The sequence below is a fragment of the Crocuta crocuta genome, unplaced genomic scaffold (genome assembly GCF_008692635.1).
Source record: "Crocuta crocuta isolate KB4526 unplaced genomic scaffold, BGI_CrCroc_1.0 scaffold60, whole genome shotgun sequence".
In the NCBI taxonomy this organism is placed as follows: domain Eukaryota; kingdom Metazoa; phylum Chordata; class Mammalia; order Carnivora; family Hyaenidae; genus Crocuta; species Crocuta crocuta.
The window spans coordinates 1907633-1932062 of record NW_027527145.1 but is presented as its reverse complement, the minus strand read 5'-3'; the positions used below and the strand labels follow the sequence as shown (position 1 = coordinate 1932062).

Genomic DNA, 24430 nt, shown 5'->3' with positions numbered 1-24430 from the left:
TTTTTTTTTTTAAATGGAAAATATTAACATATTTTTACTGACCTTTGTGTTGATAGAAGTGAGGATTTGGTCTCACTATGAGTGTCTTAACTCTAACCCATGTTTATCATTTCTACAGCGGTGCCTGTTTTGGAAAGTATAAACAGCATACCTGTCTAAATGGAAAGATTTATGATGTCCACCCATGCAATACAAGAGGCATTCCGGCATAGCTCACTTTTCATTCATTTCCTGTTTTTCCTATCTTTTAAAAAATTTTACCTTGGGGAACATGTCATTGGATAGAAATATCCACAGTGAATGAAGATACTTAACAGGCTTTATTTTACTTTCCTGAAGGCTTTGCTGTGAAACTTGGACACTCAGGCACTGTGATATTGTTTTGACAGTACAGGAAGCATGCAGGCGATATGTCACGGAAATCAGTAGATATGTAAATACAAGCTCCACCCTTTTTTGGTCATGATCCCTTTTCATCTTTCTGGCAACAATGAGAAAAGTACAGCAGCTATAGCATTTTACCACAACGTGTTAGGACAAAGAATACTTTGTCTTATCATTCCTTTCTCTTTCTGCCTATCTTTACGGATGCTGTGTTACAGCTGCTTATCTGAAGAAATGGGTTGTGGTGATACTGATTAGCCTTCAGCATGGATTGAGTGAAAAAAAAAAGTTTTGTCATGACTCAGGAGGAAGAAGAGGCACCCTGTCACTTTTGAGCTGTGTGTTGAAGCAGGTCTGCCATGGTCCATGTAGGAAAGAAAGACCTCACTTCTACTTGCTTTTCAGGACTATTCACCGGGAGACTCTCCACCAGGGACACCACCAGCCTCCCCACTGTCCTCAGCTTGGCAAACATTCCCTGAAGAGGATTCTGACTCCCCCCAGTTTCGAAGACGGGCACACACGTTCAGCCACCCGCCTTCAAGCACAAAGAGAAAGCTGAATTTACAGGATGGGAGAGCTCACGGTGTTCGCTCCCCTCTTCTGAGGCAGAGCTCCAGCGAACAGTGCAGGTGAGTCCAAGCCTCTTTCTGGAAAGTGAAATAAAATTCTCCTCTCACCTGTTATGGTCACTGTGCAGTTAAGATTTATTGTGACTTCATGCTGCCAACATTTCATTTTTAGAAAGGCCAGAAAAATAAATTGAATCATTAAAACTTCAGTTACTTAAAGAAACAGGCAAGATTTAAGGTATACTCCAAGGAAGAGTTAAAACATTTTGACAGAAACATTTTTTTCCCTTCAGAAAAATGGAGAAGACAAGATATTACACAATTATTTTGTCTGAAAAGTTGGTGACAACACATTGTACTCAGTGTCTTCTTGATGACAGCTCTAATGAAACATAGTCAGCAAATTTGAAAATAATGTACATAACAGTAGAACTTCCTGTTAGCCTATAATAAAATACAAAGGTTAAAAAAATCACCTAAGTTATCTTCCCACATGATACAAAATTTGGCTATACTTCATAATAAATTAAAGCCAAAAATGAAAATTATTAAAAATTTTATCTGGAATAAAGTGATATCTTTAAAGAAGAATATGTATATAATAATTAATAGGAGTATCCAATAGAAATTATTTTATATGGTATTTAAAAAATAATTCAACAAAATTGTTTGGCATTTGGTAAGATATAATAAAGGAGGTAAATTCAGATTTGTAGAGTGCTTTTACTTCTTCCTGTGTGGCACGTGTCAGAATTTAAATCCTAGAATTAATTTCTTTCTCTTCTTTGCCTGTGAGTCTGATACAGGAAACATGAGTCTGATAGTGTTCCTGGTTGGGAAAAAACAAAACAACAACACAGAACTCTAAGTAAAAGGAAGGTTAATTTTTATATTAGTTGTTATCAAAGTTATCAGTGACAAGTTTAAGGATACTGTTTTATTTTCAGTGTTGTTTTTTGACTGATTTGATCCTTAAAAATAAGATAGATATTTAGGATATATGAAAATAGAGTAATAGAGTTAATTTTTCTCAGATTTTCTTTTCTAAAAAAGACTTACAGTTCATGTATATATCAAGATTTTTTTTGAACGACCACTTCATTTATATTTTCACAAGTCACGAAGTCTCTTTTTTCCGGGAAAAATTGTCAAGAATTTAAAAGATTATTTTAGACTTAAAATAATTAAGTCTTTGAACTACGGATAATCATTTACAGGAACTTGTTTCCTGTAATTATTTCTGCTTTCCTACTTTTTTTTCCCTTGAGTATCTTTTGCACATAAAAATAAATTCTGTTTGTCCTAAAACTGTTAAGAATGTTTTAGAGACAAACACGTATGGTTAGACATGCTGCACAGGTGAGGAATTCAGTTTGTGAGGAGTAAGCAAGGTCATGGTCAGCTCAACAGACAACTGCATGCTCCCTTTTTTTCCATAGAAGATCCAGCCCTGAGCTTTGAAAGGAAAGATTGAATTAATAGCAAGAACCTGTTTATATGCTTTTTCATAGTGAATGAAGATTTTGCCGAAATATAAATTAAGACAAATTTGCTGTGTTTTCTGTACTCAGCATTCTTCCATCAGTTCGGCGCATGCCCAAGGAGAGTAATTCTTCCTCCAGTCTTCCAAGTCTTCACACTTCCTTCTCTGCCCCTTCCTTCACTGCCCCCTCTTTCCTGAAAAGCTTTTACCAGAATTCAGGTAGACTGTCCCCACAGTATGAAAATGAAATCAGGTGAGATCAGTGTCCTCTGTTTGCAAAGCAAAATTTTCTGCAGTGATATGCTGATATGTTACTAAAAAGTGGCTCATTTTGGAGTGACATTTATGCATCCATATGTTGTGCTTGTTCTAATCCATTTCTAATATATTGGTTTCAATTCCATGAGTTTTATCAAGAAAACTTTTAAAACCAGTATTTCAAAGCCTTTAATAACATGATTATCTGTGTTTTTGAATTATATCTTTTTGTACTGTGTATTTCTTCGGCGTACGCTCCAGAGTCTAAGCTCTGTATTGTTTCCAACAAGACCTGGTGCTAGCACACACTAAGCAAATCTCCCCTGATCCTGCTTTTTATTCTTAGCCTCTTTGGATATATGATATGGAATCCATAAGCCACTGATTTAAACAACTATACTAACGTGATAGATAAATATATCTTTAGTTTTTAAGTATATAGAATATTTCCTAGGCATTTGTTTGATTTTTCTATGATGTAGATTTACTTCTCTAAAATTCAGTGTAAAATGCATAATGGATACAGGATCATATTGATGTCAACTCTTTCAGAGAGCATGAAGGATTTCTTGAATCTTTTAGTTATCTGATTGTGGTTTGTTCTCTGTATTGAAAATGTGTAGCTTTAAAATCTTTGGGCTTTTAACTGCATGAAATTAGATGTAGTGATTTTTGGAGAATTCCCTTTTTAAAGAATTTAAAATTAAGACATCTTACTGATTATTCAAATTATTAGTGGGATATCGACCGCCTTTAGAAAGTGTTAAGTTGGGGATTCTAAAGGGATTGTTGCTGGCTTAGAAGTTGGTGATATTCATTCCAGTCTTACGTGTAGCTTGCTTGACTCAGTCTTTTTTTTTTTTTTCTTTTGCTGTATGGTATTCCATTTAGTGTTTTTATTTATTTCTGAGAGAGAGAGAGAGAGAGAGAGAGAGAGAGAGACAGCGTGAGCAGGGGAGGGTCAGAGAGAGAGGGAGATACAGAATCTGGAACAGGCTCCAGACTCTGAGCTAGCTGTCAGCACAGAGCCTGACGCGGGGCTCAAACCCACAAACTGTGAGATCATGACCTGAGCAGAAGTCGGATGCTTAACCGACTGAGCCACCCAGGCACCTCTGGTATTCCATTTAGTACACTACATTTATCCACTGTCCTGCTGATAGACATGGGTTTTTCCTGGTCATTTGATATTTGGCAATTCTTGCAGTCAAGGAGAGGAATACCTGTTATAACCAGCCTGTGTGCCACTAAGATTTTCTTTTTGGTCCCATTTCTTTTAGACTTAGGAAATCACGAAAGTTAACATTTGACTAGGTAACCTTCAGTAACTGGTTAAATTAGACTAATATTTGAATGATCTCTGAGTACCTTTTTTCTACGTGTGCCAATTGTTTTCACTCCAAGAAAGATAATTAGTATTGGATTTTAAAAATTTGAATCTGAACTTCCTCTGAATTAGTACAAAGTCATGCTCATACATTGAGTTTCCAGTGAAGAAAATGAATGAAGAACTGATTTTAAAGGGCTTTTCAAGGGGACATTTGGCTGACTCACTCAGTAAAGCATACAACTCTTAAGTCTTGAGGTTGTGAGTTTGAGCCCCACGTTGGGGGTAGAGAATACTTAAAAAAATAAATATAAAAAAAATAAATCAGCTATTTTTCAGGTACAACCTTATGGGAGAAGATTTAAATGAAATTGGCTACAAAAACTGTATAAAATATATGGAATATGCCATGAATTGAGAGAACCAAGAATGTACACATATAAAAGTATCAGTTTGCCTTATTTCTATAGTACTACCTATAAATAAGAGTACAACACTTTCAGTGAAACACAATGGCAGTTTCTTATTGTTATGATAGTTAAAGTGAGCATCTGGACAATCCTTGTTTTCTTCTGGAAACAGAACCATGCCTGCAAGTGACAATTAGGAAAAGCCATTGAGAAGGTGAAAGGTTAGCTGTAAACAGAATGCAGAGTACCAAAACAGTGACTTTTTTTTTTTAGATTATTTAGTGTAGGGTGTTACATATCTGTCTTCAGTAGTTTTGCTTAAGTGTGTGCATTGTTTTTGTTCAAAGCTTCCTAGTCTTCTGTACCTCATTCTAAAGAAGGATATTAAAAGTCAGAGGGCAAGTGTGTTTAGTTTTGTATTGAAAATTTTTACTTTTTGTAGCTATCTTACTTGAAGTGGCATATTTAAACATATGGAGAACTTTTAAATTTGTAGGATCATTAAAAATAATCCTGTTTTCTGTACTTTGTAATATTTTCTTGGCTATGAGATTATCAAAAAATCAGAAAAAAATCAGAGCACTTTTTTGTGCAGTTTTCTATACTTTCTGTTTTNTTTCTTTCTTTCTTTCTTTCTTTCTCCCTTTTTGTTTGTTTTTTTTTTTTTTTTTTTTTTTTTTTTTTTTTTTTTTTTGGTAATTTGACAAGCATAGAATCAGTAGGCCAAAAAGAGACATACAATTTTTATTTTCATAGAAAAGTACAACAATCAGGGCTGCCTGGGTGGCCCACTCAGTTAACCATCTGACTACTGATTTCAGCTCAGGTCACGATCTCACAATTAATGAGTTTGAGCCCGAGTCAGGCTTTGTTCTGTGTCAGCTCAGAATCTGCTTGGCATTCTCTCTGCCCCTCCCCCACTCGTGTGTGCTCGCTCTCTCTCTCTCTCTCAAAATAAATAAAGTTTAAAAAAATAAAAAAAGAAACTACACTAGTCATGAGCATGCAGATCAGTGGATTGTAACAGGGCGAACACTCCCATGTCACCACCTCTCGATGAATGGAATCCTATCAGCACTCTTACAGTTCTTCTCTTCCCACTCAATCACTTCCTTTCCTCCTGACCACTCATACCCTTGTTGATATTTGCCTGGTTTTGAACTCTATCTAAATGGAATGATACAGGATACATTCTTTTACTCTGGTTTCTTTCATTGCACATTACTTTGTGAGATTCATCCTCATTTTATGTGCACTTCAGTTCATTAATTTTGTTTACTACTATATAGTATTCCACTTAATATGTGGGTTGTTTCTAGTTTTGGATCATTAAACAATATTGTCCTGGATATTATTAATTGTGCATGTCTGTCCATTATTGAGGTCTATGTCCACAGTAGTAAAATTGGACAAAATTTACTATTAATAGGGTTTTTTTGTTTTTGATTTTGTTTTCACTGTTAATAGGTTTATTTCAACTAGTAAGTCACTTAGACATAAATTTACTAGCTACAATCTAGGAGAGGGTGTTTTTTCAATTTGCATTTTGAAACAATTTCAGATTTACAGAAAATTTGCAAAAATATTATGGAGAACTACAAATCGTTTATCCAGATTCATCAATTTTTAAAAATTGCCACATTTTCTTTATCATTCCTTCTGTCAATTTACATATATATGTATATGTGTACACACATGTGCATATATGAGTATATATTTTTTTATTCTAAGCCATTTGTGAATAGGTTACTTATATCATTTCCCTTTACTCTGAGTACTTAAATATGTATTTCCTAAGAATGAGGATATTCAAGAGCATAGTTTTAATTCAGTGATTTCTGAATCTATGTTTCTCATCACTCCTTTCGGAGAGAACATGAAGCACACACAATTACCATAATATCTGGAATTATTCAGAATATTGAGGGGAATGATGTTCAGAATACTATGAATTACAATGTTCTTTTCACTTGAGTACCTGTTGTATACAGTGAATCTCTAAATATGCATAGTCAAATAAGGTACAGAGTAGGTTAGCATGTAGGCTAATATGTACTACTTTAAAAAAAGAGCCTATTCAATTGAAATTTGAAACTCAGATTAGGCATCCTTCTCTAGGACCTCCATTCTGAATTATTAAAAACATGTCAGGTTACTGTCTTTAAATAGGCTGAGAAAAAGCAGCCAAGATATTTTTAATATGGTTTATTGATTAGCAGATTTATCTGCACAGCCTTGAAATGATAAAGGAAAGGAAATAAACATATGTTTGTTTTGCTTTGAATTAATTTTTAAAAATTTAATGTCACTTCATTGTTTAGTAGCTGAGCCATAACTGCAATGATATAATACATTTATAGAATATTCATTTATCAAATATGATATATCCTTTCTATCAATAGGCATCTTTGACACTCCTTATAATTTTTTCTCATTTTTTAAACCTGCATCCATGAAAACGTTTTTATTAAAGTTCATTGGTCAAAAGTAAAATGATAGTCATTACTTCTATTCACTTATAAGACTTTCAGTGAGAAAGTAAGATTTTTGCTGATGAAGTACTCTGTTGTACAATTTTGGCTCCAAGTAGTTCTCTTGTGTTCACTGATAAAAATAGTATTATCACTCATGATTCATTATTGAAATAACCTTATCTGTGCTTTATTGATGACTAATAGGAATGCCTTTTTATTCTAAAATCCTGATTTTGGTCATATATCTCTCTCTATATGCTAATGTCATTCCTTTTTTTCCTGTTGGACTAGACAGGACACTGCTTCAGAATCAAGGTGATTAGAGGTTCTAAGTATGTTCTTATAAAAATTCATAAATTCCTCCAGCTGAATATCACTCTCAGTTAAAAAGGAGTTTTGGCTGTCTCCTGAATGCATGCCAGCATCCTGGTGCTATGGTGGTTCTAGTGTTAGGAAAAGGTGATGTCTGGGGTAATCAAAGATCACAAATGATCATATACAGTGTTGACTGCAAACAGAAATCCCGTTTCTACTCTATTCCATGTTGACAATTCCTTAGTACTATTCTGTGGCCTTCAATCAAAGCCTAATTTTATTTTTTTGTTAATAGACATGAATTTGTTCCTATGGAGGTACATATGCACGTATAAGGAGTTTATTTCAAGAAGATGCAGAAATTAGAATCCTAAAAGAAACATAGTCATAAAATTTAATCCGGTTTTCCCCCAAAGAGGATTGCTAATCTATTTCTGTTCACCTTAATTCTTGATAAATTGGTTACTTTGAGACACTGCCGAGGCCTCTCAGGCCCTCCCACTGGTCTGGACACAGGAAAACGCCTACTTCCTTATTATGGAAGTCTGACCACATCTGTAATGACATCTCTTCCTCTCGACTCGCATGGTTTTTGTGGTAAACATCTAAAATCATTGCTGCACAACTTAACTGAAAATGATTATTCTTGGCTTTGTTTTAGGTTCTATACTTAGCCCGTATCAGGAATCCAATGAAAAACAGACATGTCCATCTTCCTATTTGGAGCCACTAACATTCAGATTTCTTTCTAGCTAGAGTGAAGACACAGTATTAAAGATTGGACTAGAATGAAAAAAAAGAAAACAAGGAGGAAAAAAGAAAATCATTTTGGACATATTGACGAGATAAAAAATGACCTTTTTTTGAGATTGTAATTCATTGACACTTTTTAATGTTTGGATGTAAGACTCTTACCTACTTTTAAAACTCTAATGGAAATGTCAGTTTTACTGTGTGTACTTCTAGGTTCTACAGACATAAAAAAGGCCTGTTTATTACCTTAGAGATCATTTGGGCTGTGATTTCCTTATTTTACATATGGTTAGATTGAGCTCCAGGGATGTTTTATATCTTGCTTGACATTATTTCCTTAATCTTAGGTTTTAGGGATGTGAATAAGCAAATGAGCTAGCTACCGAGAGATATTTTAAATTCCAGTGTAAAGAACTTAATGTTTCAAAAATGTGTATTCAATGTAGAGCTTAGGAAATAAAATTCCTTGTTTTTCTCATTCTTTCTTTTTGTTTTACACATCGTTTTACTGATTAGTCTATCCCTGACCCAGAACTCACATGCTATATATTGCTTTCCACTAGAATAGTTCAATATCAGTTTTATTTAATTAGTAAAGATTTTCCAAAGAATGATAGGATTGTACCTAGTTGAAAGCCAGGACTTGGATAAGCTATTAGTGTACCTGATGCAATTATGTATAAATTATACAGTGGATCCTGTGGAAAAGCTCAAGTTTCCTCACTGTATTGTTCTGTGAGTCTTTTCCTGAGGCATTTACAAAGAGAACACTTTTTCAGATTTCTGTCAAATAGGTGCTATCACATTAATCAAGTCTTATTTCTATAAAACATTATGATTCAGATATAGCTTTAATCAGTATTAGTCATTTACTTGGCCTTTATGATGCCAGTCATTTTAGATGGGTGCTCAGGGGCTGGAGGATAGGGGACAGTTTGCTGCTCAGCAGAAAAACACCTTTTTGGGTTTTTAAAAAAATTTTGTTTTTAATTTTATTTTGTTAACATATAGGGCAATATTGGTTTCAGGAGTAGAATTCAGTGATTCAGCATTTACATACAACACCCAGTGCTCATCACAAGTGCCCTCCTTAATGCTCATCACCCATCTACCTCCTCCATCAACCCTCAGTCTGTTCTCTATAGTGAAGAGTCTCCTGTGATTTGTTTCCCTCTCTCTCCTCCCCCCAGCCCCTCCCATATGTTCACTTATTTTGTTTCTTAAATTCCACATATTAGCTTTGTGAACAATGTATCTATGCTGCCTGGGAGGGAGGGAATAAAACATGACTGCAACCTTAATGTTGAGTCCCTATGAGTCGTCACTAAAACACCTAATATCCAGCGAATTAACTGCTATTAAAGCAAAGTATACAGTAAAAATTCTGTTAACACAAGAAGTATAATGTTAATTTAATAGTCGATGTGGTGAAAGTTCTAACTGCTTGGCCAAAGATGTATTAAAAAGTTATCTGAAGCTCTGTGGGAACATTCGTATCATATTCATTGGATTTGATGCTGTGTCCAGAAGGACTCGAAAGTGCCTCCTAGCCTACAGAAGATGATAGAATATTTCTTCTCCTTATAAAGCTCTCATTTGTGCCTTTCAGATTGTGGTTCTTAATTAATTGGTGATTTGTAATAGGAAATACATATAGAATATACCAATAGAAAAATAGTTGGGAATTCTTCACATTGTATTTCCTTCCTAGTTATTCATTCTTAATTTCATAAATTTTCAATAGAGCTAAGTCTGGAACAAAATACTTTTCCTGAATATGTCACTTTAGAAGCAGTTTTATAATACACATGTTGATGTTCCAAAATGAGAAAGAAGGAGGGAAAAGATTGTATGGAAAAATAAGAAAATGGTTCTAATTTGTTTTATCATTTAAAAAGATGTAAAGGTAATTAATAGAGCAATATATGTATAGTCCACCATACTAATGTGTGTTTTTTGATCCTTCCGTTTAAAAAACTGTTTGCATTTTTGGGGCGCCTGGGTGGCTCAGTCAGTTAAGCATCCGACTTCGGCTCAGGTCATGATCTCACGGTTCGGGGATTTGAGCCCTGTGTCAGGCTCTGTGCTGACAGCCAGCTCAGAGCCTGGAGGCTGCTTCAGATTCTTTGTCTCCCTCTCTCTCTGACCCTCCTCTGCTCATGCTGTCTCTCTCTGTCTCAGAAATTAAAACAAACAAAAATTTAAAAAAATAAAAAATGATTTGCATTTTGGAATGGAGTTATTTCAAAAGTAAAGAAGTGAGACATTTACATAAATGAACACTTACTACTCTTAAGTTATTTCTTTGCTGAAATAAATGACTTTTTGCCATTAAAAAATGAAAAGAGGAATACCGGCCATAAGACTTCAGGCTAGTTTAAGAGACTGATTTTTTTTTTTTCACCAGAAATACACATGGCATTGGATGTCCTGATGGCTTTAGTTTTATGGTCCAGTAATGCTTTGTCTGAACTAATGCAGAGAGGATTTACATTGGCATGACAAAGTATAGTGCCTTTGTCGGGATCCTGGACCACCTGGGTTTGAACTTCGGCTCCTTCATTTATTATCCGTGGAACTGTGGGCAAGTTACTTGGACTTCAACCCCAGTTTTCTCAGTAAAAGTGGAAATAGAAATAGCATCTACCTCATAAGGTTGCCGTGAGGATAAAATGAGTTCCTACTTGTAAAATGCTAATTATTAGGACAGTGCAGTTACCACCATAGGGATGTCAGATTGCTGATGAATGGTAAATCAGAAGGCGAGCTGTGTGAAGTTGCATGTATGCACTGACTGCTGGAGCCCTTATCTGGACTCAGGCTTCTGGATGCATGGCTTCTCAAATTAAATGAAGCAGGACAGCCTTTTTCTTACCTCAGCCACCAACCTGCTTTTTAGTTTGTCCTTTTTTAATACCCAACTAAAGGGGTCAAAGGTCTGTTATTTAAGTGCTTTTCAGTATATTATTATCTTATATTTTGACTGCTGATTTTTGGCTTATCGATTCTGACCATTCATTTCCAGACATAGGAAGAAAATGTATCATTTGGTAATTTATTTAGATTATAGGATATAAAGTTTATATGTTATGAGGCTTTCAAATATGTAGCAGGCTAATGTGAGGGTGCTTCATGGACCTGTTTTCTAACCTAATCCCCAAAAAGCACATAGTTTAGAGACAATAATGAAATTGATAGGAGTACCTTCAGTTTTATTTTTAGTACTATCTAGACATTCAATATGTAATTGACAGTGAATTGGAATTTGATTAAAAAATTTTTTTTAAATGTTTATTTAGTTTTGAGAGAGAGGGACAGAGTAAGACCACAACCAGGGGAGGGGTGGAGAAAGAGAGGGAGACAGAGAATCTGAACCAGACTCCGGACTGTCAGCACAGAGCCCAACATGGGGCTCGAACCCACAGACCACGAGATCATGACGGAAGGCCAAGACAAATGCCTAACTGATTGAACCACCCAGGTATCCCAAATCTGATTTTTTGAAGTTGGTAATTCCAGCATTAAAATACAAAAGTTTCAGAATCTTTTGGTTTAGTTCACTGTAGTTTTGTTTGTCAGAGCCACTAAAAAGTCAAGAGGAATTATTGAACACATCCCATGAGGCATTGAAATAGATACTTTTACAGACATCTTTCACTTAGTGTTCTAGGCTTAAATTATAAGTGTAGATGCCCTTGTGCAGGACAGGAACAGCACTTACTTGGAAAAAAAGATGCCTTAAGTTTATTAACGCTGCTGTATTTGTCAGTACCTACCAGTGCCATCAACAGCTCAGTCTGTACTTTTGGGAAACAGAGCTGTTAGAACTTTTTGCCAGAAAAGACGTAAAAGTCATGCTACCAACATGGGTTTTAAAAAGGTATTCTGTTATCGATTCCTGACATGTTAGCCTAGCCCATGTGATTTTTTTGTCCATTTTAGTTAACACTCTGAGTTAATGTTTCACATTATTTGCCAGTTATTATACCAGAAGCCAGAAATACATCCATTAGCTGGGCATTTAGCAAATAACTGCTAGTAAGTTAGTGTTACCAAAGTAAAGATACAGAGTACTTCAAGAATATTTATCAGGATAAACTAATTATCTGTAAACTATTATTTACAGAACATTTGAATCACACTTTCTAAAAGGGAAATACTTGAGTTAATACTTTCCAAAGTGAAAGTAAAGGTGAACGTATTTATTCAATATTACAGAGAGCTTTGAACCATGGATACATATTAGGGTTATACTTTTATCCAGGGTATATAACAAAGGGGGTTGACTGTATTGAGATATATGTATCGTTGCTTTCTAAAGTATCCTAATCTCTCATGACACTGCTAACTGCAGCAGCTTGAAGCTTTGTCTTTTTCTTAACCTTTTTGAGCTAATCCAGAAGTAGTCATTACAGGAAGATAGATCAAGATTAGAGATAACTGAATTACCTAATGACCATGGGTAGGTACATAAAGTAAATAAAAATATGACAGACAGGTGCTGAATTGCTCTCCTCTTGGTGGCCTCAGTACCACTGAGGCAGATTGCATATTTTCTAGCTACATTTCCTTTCTGACTTGAGTACGGACTTTTTGGACTCCATCAAAAGTCCTGTATCTTCACTTGTTGGTATCACCAGCTATAAATACTGTTTTCTTCATCATTTTCTCAGGAAAGCCCAGAGACTTTGAAATGTACTGTTACCACCACTAGCAGTAGCAATCATTGCATGGCGTTCCAGCTGCTAACATGATTGGTCTCAGAAGTGAGTTTGAGTCATAATGACCTTTTATTGTAGATGGGCCTAGAATAACTTTGAATGTCCTTTCCTAGGAAATGAAATTTTTAGAGCAGACCCACATTTCCACATGTTTGTTTCACAAAGCACTAATGTAGAAAATTGCCACATGCTCAAATCCCCTCCCCCCCCAAAAATTGGGGAAGGTGATTATGGGGTCAAATGATTGAAAAAAGTTAGGGCATATCAATACATTACTTCATGCATACCAGTATATTAGAGTCTCTGTGAAATCCTCCTGTAAAGAAATGCTGGATATTTTTGTCTTAACCTAGCCAATCTTATAGAGTTCTTTTCTTAATATATCACCTAATAATAATCCCAAGGTTAACCATTCCGTCTTTATTCGGGTTACTTTCTGCCATGATCCAGATATTGATGGCTGACAACTTGTAGACAGATCTCAACAGTCACAGGCAATGAGAAGCTATCTTTATCAGCCTATTCTGTAAGAGTATAAGGAAAGCTGTTTTTGAACCTCTTATGAAATATTCACATTGTTTAGAATATGCGTTTTAATTATTTAGCAAAGCATGAATTCATTACTTAAGCAACCTCTGTGTGTCTGTATACGTACATCTTTTCCTCGGGCTAGGACTTGAAATGGTTGACTAGTACGGAATGAGTAGAAACAGGTGAGCTGCTCATGCCTGGGCTGTGGCTTGGATTGCTTTTTTCCCAGGCTGTAGTGGCCTGGGTGACCAGTGTGCCTAGTGACGCATTGCTCTTTGTTGCCTGAGGCTTGTGCTTGCCCATGGCAGAACTTGTGAATGGCTTGTGCTACCGTGTGTTTGTGAAGAACCATGTTATGCCTTTCTCTTTACAAGTTACATATTTATTTGCTTTCTGCAGTGATGGAGAGGGGAGAAAAAGGACCTCATCTACGTGCAGCAATGAGTCCCTAAACGCTGGAGGAACCCCGGCCACCCCTCGTCGAATCTCCTGGCGGCAGCGCATTTTCCTCAGGGTCGCCTCTCCCATGAACAAATCTCCCTCAGCAATGCAGCATGGTCTGTGTGGTGCACACTAAAGAATTACTTTTAGCCAGTATCATAAACTAGGGAATGGAATGCAGTGCTTCGGGCACAAAGAGATTTGAGTGATTTCAGTGGAGAAATAACTTCTGTTTCCATATCTGATATGCTGGCTAACTTCTCAGTTATCGTTAGAATATAGTAGACATTCAGTAAACGCTTGGTGAACGAATGAGTGAATGAGTAAACTCTCAAACTGGTACTAGGATAGTGCTAGAAAAGCATAGATTTTTTTTTTAATTGTAAGAAAAGTAACCTATTCTTTAACAAGAGTCACTGATAAAACAAAGTGACACTGAAATGTTGAATGATGAATAAATGGATACAGATACAGTAGGCAAATATCAACCGAAAGATATTAGACCTATTTTAGAAATTAAAGCAAAGACATCCAAAGGGGCAAAGTAAATTATAAAAATAAACAAAGATACAACAATGATGATTAATTATACAAACATGCATAATTATATGGCCTTGAAAGCTAGAATATAGAGGTTCACAGAATGTTGGGGAGAAATAAGTCAATAGCTGTCCTGGGAGATTTTAATAAAATTCTTCTCTAAAAGTTAAATATAGGGAGGTTATATAAAGATAATATTTGAGAAACACAATTTAACAAGCTTGATCTAATATCTATACAGAACCTTGTCCCCCTAAAGGGAAGGTTCATTCATTCTTAGTACACAATTAACATTCCTAAAAATTAATTATGTACTCGGCCACAAAGGCATTATATTAATGAAACAATCACATGTTCTCTGATTACAGTACAAAAAAAAAAGGAATCAAGAATTAGAAGATAACTAAAATATTTCATGTGTTTGGAAACTGAAAACTACTAGAAACTAGAAGGAAGAAAATATGTTCAGAGCCCTACACATCAACATTGAGTGATATTTAAAGGGCATTTTTAAAATCAGGAAAGACAAAGCTCAAATATACCTGAGTATTTAAACAAGTTAGAAAAGGACTCTTGAGTAAAATTTTTCAAAACTATTTATTAAGGAAATAAGTAATAAGGATAAGGGCAGAGGTCAGTTAGTAAAGAAAAGGAAACAAGAAACTGACATTACTAAAGTAAAAATGAACTCTGCCTAGGGTGGCCAGAAAAGGCTTCACAGGAATGTTGGATATTTACATTTAAACTCATTGCTGGGAGAAGCATGTTTCAGAAAGTGAGGCTAGCAAACTCTGACATCATCGGAGGGAGCTTTGCAGGCCAGGGAATGGTGAGAAATTCAGCATGATGGGAGCAGAGGATGGGAGATGGAAACAGACTGGGAAGTTTACATGAGGCAGGACTCTGAAGCTGTCTGTATGCTCTTCACAGTAGTTTGGACTTTGGGACATAAGCAACCATTGAAATATTTTAAGAAACACAGTCATGTTTGTTAATAGGAAACTAATTGGCAAAGGTGCAAAAGATGGTCTGGAACAGAGGGAGAGAGTGAGCTCCAGGAATTGGGCAAGAGAATGTTGCAGGAGCGAGCAGAGGTGCCGAGCCAGCACATGCCCCATGTTGCCCAGCTGCTCTTCTCTTGACTGTGTCTGATGGTAGATGGAGACCTTAGGACATCGCTATTACCTGCTCATGTAATGTTTTTGTTTTGCACGATCAGAGAACGTACAAAGATAAATTGCAGAAGTGTTGGGCTCTGGGGAATGCCAGTTCATCTTAGAGCACCTATCTTATAGGTCATTTTGTGCAGAAAGAAGAAGTGGAGAAATTACATGCGCTTTCGTTTCAACGTGAGAGGGAAATCTGGCGGGGGAATTTAGCCTAGTGAATTTACTTAAGCCGTTATTTCCAGAAATGCAGTTACTGGGAAAGTGGCTTTGTGAAAAGCTTTAAAGGTGGAAGATAGGATGAGAGAACATCAATTCTAGAGAAAGCTTCCGTAGTCTGGACTACTACTGAGGAATGCCTCTCACTGTTTTCTTCTCTGCAGATGGACTGGACAGGAGCGAACTGCTGCCGCTGTCTCCTCTTACTCCAACTATGGAGGAGGAACCGCTGGTTATATTCATGTCTGGTGACGATGAAGACCGAGAGAAGGCTGAAGAAAGAAAGAAGTCAGAGGAACTGAGGAGTTTGTGGAGAAAAGCGATACATCAACAAATCTTGTTGCTTCGAATGGAGAAAGAAAACCAGAAACTTGAAGGTTAGCCATTCAAACAGAGCTAAATGATCATAGTATAATAGAAAGGTTTAGATTAAAATCACCCCCGTCTTCCCGACACTCAGTCTCGGAGTATAAATGCAGTTTGACTAGGATTTTACTGATTATAGTTGTTTCATTTTATTTTGAAGTTGCTGTGACATGGGAATGTTCAGCTTCAAATATTTGCATTTCTGTTTAATAACTAAGACATCAGATGCCCTTACAGTGTATTTGGGTAACAGAAAATGTAGATAGTGCGGCGTCCATGTATTTGATGTGACTACAAATTTAATATTATTGTGTATTACTTTAAAAAAACCCTTAAACATGAAAAAATACATTCTCTTCTTTTTGAAGTTGATTTTCACCTTTTAAGCTAATTGCATTTAAAATAAGACAAACGTGCCTATTTAAAATAAAGTCTGTTTGTATTGTGCCCAGTTCAACTATCTCATTACCTGTTAACAAATCAAAGTTCCTAATTTTGTTATTGCTTTATATACTTTCTACTTAAAAAATCATAAAATTTATAATTGGATAATTTACAACAGCTTCTGTGCTATTACTGGTGCTTTATTGCTTAGTTTATGAACACCAAATGTTTTAGAACGTGTTTTCCAGACTTTGAAAGACTGATGTTCTTTACCTCTTTGTGAACCACACATGAGCAGATGTGCAGACAGGACCAAAACTCAAAAAATGTATTAATGTTATTATATTTGGCAGTTCACTTCACCTAAAAGGGCCTTGTTTTTCACATGTGTAAAATGAAAGATTTAGCTCAAGTGGGCCCTTTGACTTACAAGATTATAGGAAAATGTACAATTTAGGCTTTTCTCTGGCTTGCTTTTAATGTGTTGTCTTCTAAAATGCGTTTTTAAGAACAAGCATTCATATTTCTGTGCTTATCGCCTATCTTCAGATTCCTCTTCCTACACTAATACTCAATTCTGTTTTTAAATTGAACAATACTTAGTTTACAAGGGAATAGTTTTCTTTATTGCTGTTTTCCTGGCAGAATGGAAGTACGTAAAGTGTTAAATATCTCTGGGAAGTAAATCTTTTTTTTTTCTTTAAAATTAAAAACCCAATCGATTGTTATTGATACAGCTTTTAAAAATTTGATGTGATAAATGGTATGCCTAACCGAGCTTTTATAGGTTTTGAGGGAAATTGAAGTCATATTCAGGATAAGAGAGGAGGTGATGTTTAGCAGATATCCTAAAGGTCAGAAACCTTTAGGAGTTCTTTATTTCTGTATTTAAGTAACAGAGACAAAAAATAGTTGAGTGTATTAAAATTCTAGTCAATTGTTGATCATTTACTGATGGTTCTTTGTTTTTTGCCTTGTTAACCAGGTGAGGGCAGATGTTGACTGTTCTTAATCAGCATTTTATCCTCAGGGCCTGCAGCTGGCACATAGCTTTTGCTTATTCTGTTAAATGAATAAAGATTTAGAGAAGGTTGCAGGGGGAAAAAAGGAAATACGCTATGTTCATTATAAAAAAAACAGTAAAGTTACATATAGGGTTATGTTAATTATTAGCTTTAACGAACCCACTTCTTTTAAAAAAATATTTGATTATCATAGAGAAGTACAAAGCAAGGATTGAGAAGCAAAGCTAAACTGCTAGAAAGCCATCTAGTGATACCCAGGGGGAGTGTTTTCATAGTGAAACAGTTTGGTTATGTCTGGACTTTCAGTAGAAACTTTTACTCCTTATTTGAATAACCATATTATAAGATATTTAAATTCCGTGAAATGGTTTCAAACACACTAAGTAAAGGTAATACTCATTCTGCTATTGTTTTTGTGCTGTCGAGGACTTCGGATGCATGACAAAGATTTGTGTTGCAGAAGGTAAGGGGTTGAGCAGTGTGAGCTTGAATGAATACACAATAATTTGTGAGACTCCCGTTCAACGTGATCCTAACGAAAGAAAAAAATAGCTAAATGTTTTTTTCTTCCTTTTCTTTTTTGGAATCAATTATTTAAGGTAAAGAACAAACCAAGTTAGTAATTGCTTTTATAGGCCTTTCTTTAATGAACTCTGGGCTTATATTTTAGACCATCGAATGAGAGAATTCTGTACTATTTTTAAAAATAGAAGTAGTGTTAATTTCAGTAAAATGAATTTTTTTCTTTAAGAAGAAATGAACACAGAGGCGCATGACTTAATGTGCCAAAAGAAGTGTTGGTAACTCTGGAAATAATTATAAAAATGTATTGGGTTATCATGGTCAAAATTTCTCTTATCAAGGTTTGGATGAGCCGTTGTTTTCATATATGTCCTCTATAATCATTAGTGTTGAAAATGATGCAGGTTGTCACTCCTGAGGCTATCAAATTTTCAAAAAAATGGAAACTTACAGCATAGGGAACATGGTTAGATTTTTTATGCTTAGCAGAGCTCCCATCTATGAGATACAGAGTAAAACCTCCTTAGAAAGTTATTCCTGATATTTGTTTACATGAAATGACTCCAAGTTTGGGAGCCTTTCACGTATCCTCAGTTTTTGAAATTTTACTTTATGACCAGATGTTAGTGGCTGATTCCTAAAAATCATTTGGTATGATTTTACAAATACAGTAAAATGTTAAAAATACTGTGTTCTAAGAACACATCAGTTTTACATAAATTCTTTTGTGTCTCCTAGCAAGCAGAGATGAACTCCAGTCCAGAAAAGTTAAACTGGACTATGAAGAAGTTGGTGTATGTCAGAAGGAGGTCTTACTAACCTGGGATAAGAAGTTGTTGAACTGCAGAGCTAAAATCAGATGCGATATGGAAGATATTCATATTTCTCTTAAAGAAGGTATTGTGGTTCGCCTTTTTCATTTGAGTAATATTGACACACAATGTTACATTAGTTTCAGGTGGACCTTCGTTAATCATCTTTTTTTAGAGAAAATCTTTAGAGATTGTTTTGATTGTGTAGCTCAGGCATAATTTTGTCCTTGTGCTTTGCCTGTAAAAGAAAGGGAAGTAATTTGCTTTGGACTGCAGTCAGTGACTCAGTTGGGAAAAAGACAGTGCTAATGGAGAGATGGTCCCTGAGGAGCTAGCGGACACCTTTTCTATAGATTTTCCTGTCTTCTTCAACCAGCTGTTCTCAGCTCCGGTTTTGTTGTTTACCAGCAAAGGAGCGAATGCATGGGTGCAGACCTTGGATCATATCCATAAAAATTAATTGAGACTTACAAATTTGACTCATTTCCATCATTTAGTCAGAAATGTTTATATTTATTTGTATATGTATATTCACCTACATGTATATATGTATATAAACAGATTTATGTTTTTATTAATCAGTTTTACTTCCATATATATTTTTTATTTTGGAAAAAATGCTTTTATGTAGCCATTATACTCCATTGCTACTCTGTCATATAAAATGACTGATATTTAAACATCATAAATTTAAAATTCAAACTGCTTAGCATGTAAATATTTGAGGTGCATTTCTGTGACCCAGCTATTAAAATGAGGATATCTGATAATGAATCTTGTTTTAAAAGCTTATGATTAATGTGTGAAACTGTTACATCGTTCAGTTTAAATGAAGTTGGGATTAGTTTTGTAAGATGCTACATTTACTGAGTTTTTTTCCTTGAAAAAAGGAAGGTATGGAAGTCCTAAAGATTTTCACTGATTGCATTATTTTGGAGACAGAATAGTGGGTAATAGAATATGTGTGATGTCAATCACACCATTCTTTGGTATGACTTTTAAAGACTTTTAGGGGTGCTCACCTTCCCATTTCTTACAGGACAGTGTTTGAACTTCTGAGCACTCTGCCTAGGGCCCACCATAAGCTCTTCCTCCTTCATCTCTGATCTTATGTTCTGCTTCCTCTCCCTTGTATCATGTGTTCCAGAGAGGCTGAACTACTCTGTGTCCCAGTATATGTCCCAGGCTGTTTCTTGCATGGAATGTTCTAGTTCTCCCTAACCTCTCTTTCTTACCTCTCCACTTGCTGCTCATTTCCCATCATTCCTTTCTTTCCACCCCTCCTCCTTCTCTTCCTTTCTCACCCCATTCCTTGCCCATCTGAGGGCGTTCAGACATTCTCTTTCCTGAAGGGACTGCTGCCCACACTCCCAGCCTGGAGAATCCTATTATCTTTTTGTTCTCAGTTCAAACACCATTTCCTCAGAAAATAGTACACCCTTGCCTCTCTTCCATCAAAACAAATTCATTTCACTTCATTATTTTTTCTCATGATTCTTTTCCTTAATTGTGCTTATCATAATTTGTAATTTTGTATTTAGGCATATATTTGTGTAATGTTTTTCTCGCCTCGCCTCTGCATACCTAGCACCTAAGATAGATCTTGCACAAGTTATTTACTGAAAGAATACATGGATGAATGAATGAATGAGACTAATTCCTGAGAACGGTTTTATTCATCTCCCAGAGATAAAGCATCCTCAGTGCCATTCTCTATACTTTGCTGTGTGTTAGATGTTCAACAAATGACTTGTTTAGCTAAAGTGAATTGTCTTCTTGCAAATTTGTTATTGGATGGATAATACAACAGTCCACTCATGTTATCAGAGATTCATTTAATGGGCTAATGAAAGTTACCCCCAAAATGACATTTTACGTGTGATCATCCATTCATTCATCCTACAGATGTTTAAGTAGCAGAGTATATTCTTGGTTTTCCTCATAGAGAGATGGAAATTAGCTCACTATTCTCAAGGAGCTTCCCATGGAAGTGGGGAAAATAGGCACACAGGCAGTAGAGCAGAGCTAATCCAATATGGCGATTTTCGAGTTTGTGTCAGTATGTGAAAAGGGAGTGATCACTCCTGGAGATATGAGGAAGAACTTCAGCAGAAGAATGACATTCAGGCTCACCCATAACAGATGATTAGAAATATGCTGCACAGTAAAGTAGGGGAACTTGGAATAGGAATAAGAAACTGGGAGTGTGAAAATAAACATAAGCTTCTTTTACTTAGTCTGTGGTGCAGAATGGCAGGTAGTGGGATTGAAGAAGGCAGTTTAGAGGTACGTCGTGGAAGGCCTTATAAGTCATGTCAGTGACCGGAGTTATACTTTTTGGAAATCATACTTTTGGTTTATGCAAATGATGGTAATGAAGTTCAAAAAGAGTAGTGCTGTTAAACCTTCCTTAATTAGCTGGGAGCTCAGAAACCTATTCGCAATCCAGTTTACCTGCACTGAAAATACTTTGTGAAATAAGATTACCTGTACTTTACAGAAGTGAATTCTGTCCTTCCTAGTGCTTATTACTTCATATTCTTTGGCATTAAAAGCAAAGTTTTAGTATAGTTTGAATTGCTTGTGATACCTTTTGGTTCTCAAGCATAATGGAGTTAATGTTTCATTATATATGCTGGATATTGTCTTCTCTAAGGATATCCTGGAGCACTCCAATTATGTCTCCCTGTTGTATTGACCACTTTTTTTTTTATTTCATTCTTGTATGACCGTATAAGAATGCTATATAATTCTCTTTTACAAAGTTACTTATTGATGTCAAATGGTTTGAATTTATAAGTATTGGCATTTATTGTTAGCTTCAGACCAAGTAAAAGGTGGGAATAGGCAGTGATACATTTCATGGTTTCAGAATTTGGCCTCTGAAACCAGACTTGGGGAGTTCTAATCCTAAACTTCCACTTACAGGCTGAGTGAACTTGGGCAAGTTCTTTGCTTCTTGCTGCCTCAGCTTCACCATCTGGAAAGTGGGGATAATAGTAATTGCCTGCCTCATTTGGTTGGTTTCTGAGCACAGGTACAATGCTGAGTGGCGAGGCACCATCCATGGAATGATGTATTAGGTGCCCAGCCAGTGTTGGCCGATGTTAACATTGCTTTCTTTATTATTTTTTAATTTATTTCTGAAAGACAAAGAGAGATAGAGCATGAGCCTGGGAGGGGCAGAGAGAGAGGGACACAGAAGCGGAAGCAAGCTCCAGGGTCTGGACTGCCAGTGCAGAGCCCGATGTGGAGCCCGAACCCAGGAACTGTGAGATCATGACCTGAGCTGCTTAATGGCTTCACCGCCTCAGCCACCCAGGCGCCCCAGCATTGCCTTTATTATTGATATTTGAGGATTTCTTTCATAAGACCTCAGCAGCTTCAGGATTAAACTTGTGAAAATATGATTCTGTTGGGGCACCTGGGTGGCTCAGTCGGTTGAGCATCCGACTTCAGCTCAGGTCATGATCTCACTGTTCGTGGGTTTGAGCCCCACGTGGGGCTCTGTGCTGACAGTTAGCTCAGAGCCTGGAAGCTGCTTCAGATTCTGTGTCTCCCTCTCTCTCTCTGCCCCTCTCCCACTCATGTTCCGTCTCTCTCAGTCTCAAAAATAAAAAAAACTATAAAAGGAAATTTAAAAAAAATGCTTCTGTCAGTACAGTGCACTGTGTGTTTGGAGGGGGGCACGCAGGACGTTACAGCTCCCTGTTTTCAAGCATTACATAGTTCATCAGCTGTGTTTAGCAACTTCATTCCTTGCCTTTTTATCTTTGTAGGTGTTCCCAAAAGTCGCCGAGGAGAAATTTGGCAGTTCCTAGCTTTGCAGTACCGTCTCAGGCACAGATTGCCCAATAAACAACAGCCTCCTGACATTTCCTATAAGGAACTTTTAAAGCAGCTCACCGCTCAGCAACATGCCATTCTTGTGGATTTGGGTATGTTTGTCCTACTGATGATTGTACAAAAGCAATCGATAGGTCACTTTGTTGAGTATTTTGGGGGCTTTTGCTTGGGGTTTTGTTGTACTTTGTGTTTTGTTTTGTTCTTGGTGTTACTAAAGAGGATCTGTTGAATTCTACAGAGCTGCTGACTTTCCCCTTTCTTGAGGGCAAGCTGACTTTTTATCTGGTTGAAAATACCATAAATGCCTGAATACAAAATGAAGTATTCATCCCCAGACTTGCCCCCGAAAAGGGGTATTATCTTATATTTGAATCCTTATAAAGATTATATTATCAGGTATTTTCAATTCCTGTATTTTGAAAAACTGACTTTTGTTTGGGTTAGACGTTTATTTTCTCAATCAACACTGGTTTTAAAATAGGATAGAAAAGATTAAAATTTAAACCAGCCTTTGAATATCACTTTAAAAAGCAGTACAATAAGTGGTGTACTGCAGAATCATGAATACACCCCTATAGGATGAAAGAAAAATGAGCTGTCCTAATATTATAAGAGTGGCTTCTTGTGACTAGGAAGAATTTCCAGTGATAGCATCATAAGGCTATCTTTTTAAATGCTATATTTCAAATAAGTAATGTAAAGTAAAAAAGATTGATTTTTAAAATAACATTGTCTCTAGTTTAACATATTATAATATATATTTTATAATTTAAAAATATCTGAATTAAATATTGTACATTGTCATTTGACCATTTTATCTGTATCCCTAAAAATTGGTATATTTAAAGTGGCTAGATATGTTACTTGAGCCCATATGAGAAAATAAGGGATTACTGTATATTTGGGGGCCCCCTTATATTAGGGCATATTAAAATCACTGGCCAAAACCTAGTTTTGATCTCTGTTTCTTCTGGATGATAAACAGCTTTTGTTGGGAAAGGACCCAACTCAGTTAATATTTTTTGAAAAGGGGAATTTTACAGAGAAGCCAAAGACTTGAGTTCTTGTCTGATTCTACCACTAAACTGTGGTTTTAGGCAAATTATTTTGCTTCTGAGTCTCAGTCCTCTCATTTAAATAATAAGGACCTTGAACTTGGCAATCCCTGTGGATCCCCACAGATCTGTGGTTGTGTGACTAGAATTGATGACCAGACTAGAAATGGGGATGGTTTGTTTAGGGCTAATGAAGATGTCCTAATAAAGAAAAGGAGATGATGAGATTAGATTATAAGGGAAGGCTGTTCAGAAAACAAATGAAGCTAGAATTAATGTCTTGGATAGATAGTACATTTATAGTTTTCAAACTATAATACAAAAATTTTAAGTAATAAAGTAAAATGATATTTTAAAAATTGTTTATTTAACTCTACTTGTAGCCTTCTGTGTTTCCTCAGTGTGTTCTTGTTATTTTCTCATATCTTGCCCTTGCTCTGCAGAGTTAATCTTATCATTTCCTGGGGGGAGGGGGGAAACAAGAACACTTTGAAGCATATATAATGGAAAACATTAAAACATCTGGCATTCTTACAAATTATAAGTAGTCATTTTGCAAGGAAACTGATCTCCGCTTCATTTTTGTGGCCTAAGAGAAGTCCCATGCCAGTGTCCACAGCCTTGGTGGATGAAGATGGTGCGTTTCGGTGTTTAGTACCAGCTTTTCAGTGATCCAGAACTGATTTTGTCTGCTTGCAGGATGTCTCTATGGTAATTTTATCCTCAGAAGTGAATGTTGGAGGGGAATTTACTTGAAATCAGCTTGACCTTTTGCTTTACATGCCCTTTTTGGATATTTTGAAAAAAGAAAAGAGGTCTGCATGGC

At 36.0% G+C, this 24430-nt stretch overlaps 1 protein-coding gene across 1 annotated transcript in view; it reads left to right on the top strand.

Moving 5' to 3' along the window:
* Window positions 1-24430, top strand: part of TBC1D4 (TBC1 domain family member 4) — a 61291-nt gene that overhangs the window by 22254 nt on the left and 14607 nt on the right. The window contains exons 7-11 of the mRNA XM_077760799.1: window positions 790-1016; window positions 13628-13785; window positions 15759-15971; window positions 18630-18788; window positions 22483-22641. Of these exons, the coding sequence (XP_077616925.1) occupies window positions 790-1016; window positions 13628-13785; window positions 15759-15971; window positions 18630-18788; window positions 22483-22641 (916 nt within the window). The remainder of the gene's footprint in view (window positions 1-789; window positions 1017-13627; window positions 13786-15758; window positions 15972-18629; window positions 18789-22482; window positions 22642-24430) is intronic.